This window comes from Condylura cristata, unplaced genomic scaffold (genome assembly GCF_000260355.1).
Source record: "Condylura cristata isolate star-nosed mole 26May11 unplaced genomic scaffold, ConCri1.0 scaffold00001, whole genome shotgun sequence".
In the NCBI taxonomy this organism is placed as follows: domain Eukaryota; kingdom Metazoa; phylum Chordata; class Mammalia; order Eulipotyphla; family Talpidae; genus Condylura; species Condylura cristata.
Genome location: NW_004567102.1, coordinates 36,677,895 through 36,684,376, shown reverse-complemented (window position 1 = coordinate 36,684,376; position 6,482 = coordinate 36,677,895). Strand labels below are relative to the sequence as shown.

At 37.3% G+C, this 6,482-nt stretch overlaps 1 protein-coding gene across 2 annotated transcripts; it reads right to left on the bottom strand.

Annotated features, from left to right (window-relative positions):
• Nucleotides 1–6: 6 nt before the first annotated feature.
• On the bottom strand, nt 7–6,211 carry SMIM8 (small integral membrane protein 8). 2 transcript variants are annotated; one of them, XM_004673674.2, is made up of 3 exons: nt 6,104–6,211; nt 2,004–2,162; nt 7–701 (listed from the first exon to the last, which is right to left on the bottom strand). In XM_004673674.2, the coding sequence occupies exons 2-3, from the start codon at nt 2,136–2,138 to the stop codon at nt 543–545; spliced, it is 294 nt and encodes a 97-aa protein (XP_004673731.1). In that variant the 5' UTR covers nt 2,139–2,162; nt 6,104–6,211; the 3' UTR covers nt 7–542. The 2 variants fall into 2 exon arrangements, with proteins under 2 accessions (XP_004673731.1, XP_012576161.1); XM_012720707.1 differs by lacking the exon at nt 6,104–6,211 and adding an exon at nt 5,815–6,017.
• Between the last annotated feature and the right edge of the window lie 271 nt (nt 6,212–6,482).

Genomic DNA, 6,482 nt, shown 5'->3' with positions numbered 1-6,482 from the left:
GGAGTAACTTTTCAATTAAGATAAAGTTCTGGACTAAAATTGCTGAAATAAAACCAAAATATATGTACCATCTGTGACTGTATAAACTACCTGTCTTTAATGTTGATTACAGGCTTTACTTCACAGATACAGTTCTATGCCAGCTAGAAAATAAACACTATCTTAGCAAATTTCAAAATAAAACTAAAACCATCAGTGGTAAATGCACAATTCACCTTCAAGTACTTAAATAGCATGCACATTTAACAAGCTGGGTACTTTTATTATACAGTTTATTAATTAAACAAACTTCCATTCTCTTGGCACTTCTACAAGAGGGATTTAAAGAAAAATATTGAGAGGCTCTTTTCCATGGAAAAAGAATGAGGTAATTGCTGCAGTTTTGAAAGAACAAAATTTAAATTTACTATAGTGATCTGGTTTGCAACAGCGATCTTCTTTCCTCGTTAATATAATCTAGAACAAGTAACAAAATACTGTGCACTTACAGAGTCTTTCATTTGACGGCTTTATATGAAGTTTTCCATGTATTGTAACCAGAATTAATCCCATTTAGATGTTCTTCTCCTCATATAACTGTGTCCTTCACTATCAATAGCTTCATAGAGGTCTTTTTTATTCTCTTGCGTTGCATGTAGATAACCAATATAAGCCACACAAAGCGAAAGGGTTATCAATCCAAAAGCCATTACAGGTTTGTTCTGTTAAAGAAAAAAATTTAAAAGCCTCATTAAGAATATAATTTGAGCAGACCCAAATATCTGTTGCACATGCTCTTGACATAGCAAGTCTTTATTATCATGCTAGCATTCTTACAGCAATTTTTTCAATTATAATAATCTTAGTCCTTTATTTGATTAACATGATTTTTGTTAATTTAGAGATTCTAGAAGACTCTTACTTCTCTGCATTTTTACTACTGTCCACAGTCCAGACAACGCAGACATTCCACCTTCAGGAAGGTGATGGTTGGAGGAGCAGCACATGAAGGGGTAGGTTAGCATATAGGATTGGGCCAGAATTTTCAGTGTTATCTATGTGTAATGGAGAGGCTGTTTAAGAATCCTCTACACCAAATCGTTCCATTTGGCAAACCGCAAGTTAGCTCATTTTATTAGGAAGTAAGGAAAAAGTACAGTTAGTCATCTAACCTGATTCATGGATAAACTGGCAAAAGGTGTTTCATATCACATAGTAGATACAGCAAAAATAAGTATGTATTTACTCTTCTCTGGGAACCTATTTTATTACTTCAAGAAATTTAGTGATTGGAATGGATTCACTGCCAGAAAGTCCAAGACTTTAAGAAGGTAAAGTGATACAGCTCTGAATTATTTTTAAACTGCCTTTACTTAATAATTGTTTTTTATTTTAAAACAGTATACACTGTTGTATTTAAGAATCTAATCAAATTCACGTATACACTATAGTAATTTGATTTCACTTACATTTATTTTAAAATTAATATCTATTTAAATAAATTATATCAAACCAAATATATTCACCAATTCGGAATATAAATGATTTACTAACTCCCAAACAGTATACAAATGTGTATTTTGAAATATTTCCCAAAATGTTTGCAATATTCCTTAGGTAAAAATATTAATACAGATTATAAGAATGATCAGATTTCCATTTTATTTTCTTCATGAAATCTTTATTTTCAATGGACATCTTATTTATTTAGTAGTATCTGGTCAAACAAAAATTTCCTTCAAATTAATGCAACTATTAACATTTTAAATAGATTGAGGAGTTTGAGAAGTAGATACATTAAAATGCACCCATCTCCCATTATAATTCTCAAATGTCCTCAAAATAGTAATATAGGCATAATCTGAAAAGGCATTTGATTTTCCTTCTGCCTGCTTTTATTCAGAATGGTCTCTATGTTTTTTATGAAATTCCTACAAAATCAAATGTTACAGTGAAATAAATTTTCTATTTCTGATAGCCTAGTTAAATTAAACATCAAATGTTATCCTGGATGTATGTCTTACAGGTTTAATGAAGAGCTCTGGATTCACAGCTCTAAATAAGGTTGTGGTGCGGACCCCTCTGAGTCCTGGGTTTCGAAAGTTGCTCTCTTTGGGCTGTTCCTTTGTGGAGTTTGGAGGCTCACGTGCTGAAGACATCTGGACTTCAGGGTAGTTTATTACCTAAGAATAAAAGAACATGATTTTTTTCTCCTTCATGATTGTTTCTTTGCTAAAACTCTTTGAATATCATTGTATGCTTTCTTTTTGAATTCATGATCAGCTATATATCAAAAAATGGCTGTCAACTATTTTGTATAACTTATGACTTTGTAAACAGTAAATTTTGCTTTGAAAAAAAATTCCTTTTTTGGTTTCAGAATAAACCCTTAAGGTAGGAAAAAGTTGTTTTCCAATTCTAACAGGAGAACTGTTGTTGTTCTGAATCACACTGTATCAGTTCTGTGAGCTAGGTGCGAAGAGTAGCAGTGGCCAGTGGGTCATCCACACCTTTGTTTCCTTTCGTTTTCATTCTTCCTTACAGTCCAAAAGATCTTTTGGGGCAGCAAAAGAAGTACTAGGACTCCTTTGCTCAAATTGTCTTACAACTTCACCTCCAGCCTATTTTCCCTTCATGCTCCTCTATCTTTTTCCATTGGCCTGTTCAAGCACCAGTACCATACAGTGAGTGTAAGTATCTGTTTTCTTTCTTCTTGATAAGGGAGGTGATAGGGAAAGAAACCTTTCAAAGGCTGAAATTAATATAATATATAATATTATATATCAATGTAATAAAAGTATATTACAATAAAAATAGGGGGAAATGCTAATATCCCACTGGCCAATAAATGGCTATTATGAAGTCAAACATTTAAACACTCACTGGGTCATTGTATCAATATTAAATCTTCTATCTTATAGACTGCATAAAAACAGTATTTTTTCAATTTTATTAGTTACAGAGGGTTTTGGGAGTATAGCTTTTTCAGAACAGTTTTTGCTATAGTGGTGACTAAATACTATACTACTGTATAACACCTAATTGGGTAAGCATCTCATTAGGAACACCTCCTTGAAGGATGAGAAAAAAAAATACAACTACCTACTTCTACACTTGCAAGGGCTTCTGAAATATTTATGGCTGGCTATTCCATCACTTGTTCCATGTGGATGTTGTAGCTATGGTTGCCATCATCATCATCATTATCACCACCATGAAGATCACTTTCTGGATCCATTTTCACACTAGTTAGCAATTCTGTAGCAATTTTAGGATTTGCTAACTTTTCAAAAATAGTTAAATTTCTACCTAGAGCCACAAAGTTTTCAAAATTAAACTGGTTTGGGACAAAAGTGACAGTAACTAAGTACCAGAGTGGTTCAAATCTCATATTTGGTTTGCAGTCTTTCTTGAGCATGCATACTGGCCTAAAATCAGGAGGGGTTATGAACACTACTGAAACTCAGGGTTAGCTGACTCTCCAGTGACAAGTCATCTCATCTTTTTCACTCAGGCTATATTATAGTAAAATAGAGCCACTCTCTGTTTACCTCCTTTACAAAGTTCCCCTTGGATATAATATAAGACAACAATGTAAGACAACAATAGGAAAACACTTCATCACCATTCAAGCTGTATCAGGCAATTGCTTTTTAACATTTCTCCTGCAATGTTAAAAACTTCCTCCACTGGAAAAGCGGGTTCTTTTTCACTACAGACACTTTTGAAAAAATTCCTTCACATGCCTGAAATTTGTTCTGAAATGTATCATGCCCCAAAGTTTGGGGAAAATCCTATGCTTTCTGCTGAAAATATGCTTTAATTAAAGGCCCATTTTTTATACCAACTTTTTGACAACATGCAAAAGTTAACTATAAAAGAGACCTTTGGTAGTGGGGGTGGCATAATAATATAAACCTGAAGAGGTGTGAATCTATTCCCCTAAATTATATATAATGCTGTAAACAAATGTTGCCCAATTTAAAAAAAAATGAGAGAAATCAAACAAAATAAATATCAAAAAGTCTATCAAAAAATTAAAAACAAAGGGAAACAAAGGGGGAGGGTTATTAACCACTACACTATATTATAAGACTTAATGCACAAATTTTTATTGCTTGTGATAACTTTCTGGAAAGTATAAAAGTAGCATTTTCTATTATATGTGGTATAAGTAGTGTAAGAAAGCTTAATTGTATTGCTGCTTCTCTTTTTTATGAGTCTAGTCACTGAAGATATTACAAGTTATTCCCAAATTTCAAGAATTTTTTTATACCAATATGAATTAATAAAGAACCTTTAGTCATGTCTACATTTTTAATTAAAATATACAGATTACTGAGGCGGTAATCTGAAAGGGTTTTCACAGCCAAGTGTTTTGTATCTGTAACTACAAAAACAAAACAATCTTCTCATGAATCTCTTAACCTCCCTGTACCACAACACTGTAACTGGGAAATAACAAAAAACACACACAGAGGGATTAGCAGAGAAGACTGGACCTTGGCATGGCCCTGCTCCTGGCTAAGTTATTTGATGATCAGATTATGTGTGGGACTGTTTGCAAAATACTCAATAATTTAGCTAATGATGGAGCCACGACTGGCTGTCCAATATGCCTAGATGACCCTATTCTTAGTTTTTTCATTTTTCCACTACCCACTTCTTGCTCCTTTTATCTATGCACAAGAAATTTTTATAAATTTTTTAGAGAATTTTTCATGCATGCTAAAAAAAATCTAAACAAATTTGCATTTGCTTCATATTTCCCTTCAGTAATAAGTTCTTTAACTTTTCTACCCATCCTCTTGTGAAGAAAATATGTAAAGGGGAAAAGAGGAGTTAGAAATAAAGACCTGTACCTTTGCACAACTCCATAAGGGTCATTTAAAATGTGAGTCAGAAAGGTGAGCCATTGTGAATTAATACACAATGTGGGAAGTTTTACAAGATAGTCCTTGACAGTAGTTTTAGCAGTTTTGAGTGGTTTTTCCTCCTTCAGTAAAATTCTTGCTCAGGGGGATGACCCAGAAATTATTTGGCAGCTGACACTAAGTAATTCACTGGCATAAAATTGCCATAGCTGTTTATATCATATTGTATATATAAATTAAATCTATATAAAGAATGAGTTAGAGAAAAAACTTAATTTTCAGATACACATTTTTGAAATAAGCAACTCAACAGAAGTTAAATCAAAATCAAATTTCCAGAATGATGTAATAGTGAGGAGCTTTAGCAATCATCAATCTTTCAGAGACATGTTATTTTAGTTCCACATTTCTACAATCTTATCATTTAAAAAATAACGAAGTATGGAGCAGGGCACCTTAAAATAATTTAAATTAATACAAATAAGTTTGAAGTAGAATCAAGAGGACTCTATATCTTGAAGTAATCTAGCATAGCCTTGTAGTCCAATTTCGGCATTTATAAACAGTCTTTGAGTGACAGCCTCAGTTTCCACCGTTATAAACTGGGTACTATCTATTGCGTAGAACTGACGCCTAGGTTAAGTAAGCGACACTTTTAAAAGGATTTAGCAAATGTTCAACGTCCTCACCAGAACCAACCTCTTCTTTAAAGAAAAGTGCGCGAGAGAGACCTACAAAGAGACCGTGTCTTTGACACCGTGAGAGTGAGACAAACCAGGTCGCTCAGCTCCTACCGCACCCCCAGTCCACCACCTCACCCCCATCGATAAAGGGCTCTGCACTTAAAGCTATTACAGATTTACCATAAAACTGTAATCACTTAAATTTATAGATGGTTTTAGTTTTGTTTTAAACGTAAAATACACTTTTTTAAAAGTATCTCGCCATCTCTTGACTTTACCGGAGGGAGAGTTTTGACCACGGCTGCTGCAAAGGTCTGAGAGCGGTCGCGTGTGACTTGGCTCGCCCGGCCCCCACCTGTGGCACCCGTTCTGTAGGGGCCACAGGGAGTCCCCCACCCCGAGGGTGCACTAGCGCCTCGCGCGAGAAACGCGCTCCGGGGGGGTCCCGTACGGTGCTGCCTTGTGAAGTGACTAAAATGGCCACGTCCCTCTGCTTGGAGAGCAGCGCTGGGCACAGAGACCGTCCGGGAAATGAGAGGGTCTGGGGGCGGTTTCGGGGGCGCTGACCTGGGCCAAGCGCCTGGACGGCGAGGGAAGACGAAGGTGGGGTCACGCCGCTCCAGGTCTGGGGGGAGCAATCGCGGGGGCCCGCGCTGGGGCGAGCAATCGCGGGATCGCGAGAACACCGGCAGCGGCGCCGCACCTGGAGCCCCGCCCCCCGCGGCCGGCGCGCCCGCGACCTTCCGCTCGCCGCGCGCCCGCCACCTCGCCTCCCCGCCGCCGAGTCCGCCTCGCCTCGCCCCCGCCTGCGGGGAGGAGCAGCCCCGCGCGGTCGCCCCGTGCACAGCGACCCCTGCAGCCCGGAGGGCGCAGCGCAGGGGCGCGAGCCCTCAGTCTGGTCCACCGCATCCTGGAGATGGTTGGAGTTCACAAGCAGTGTAGGTTT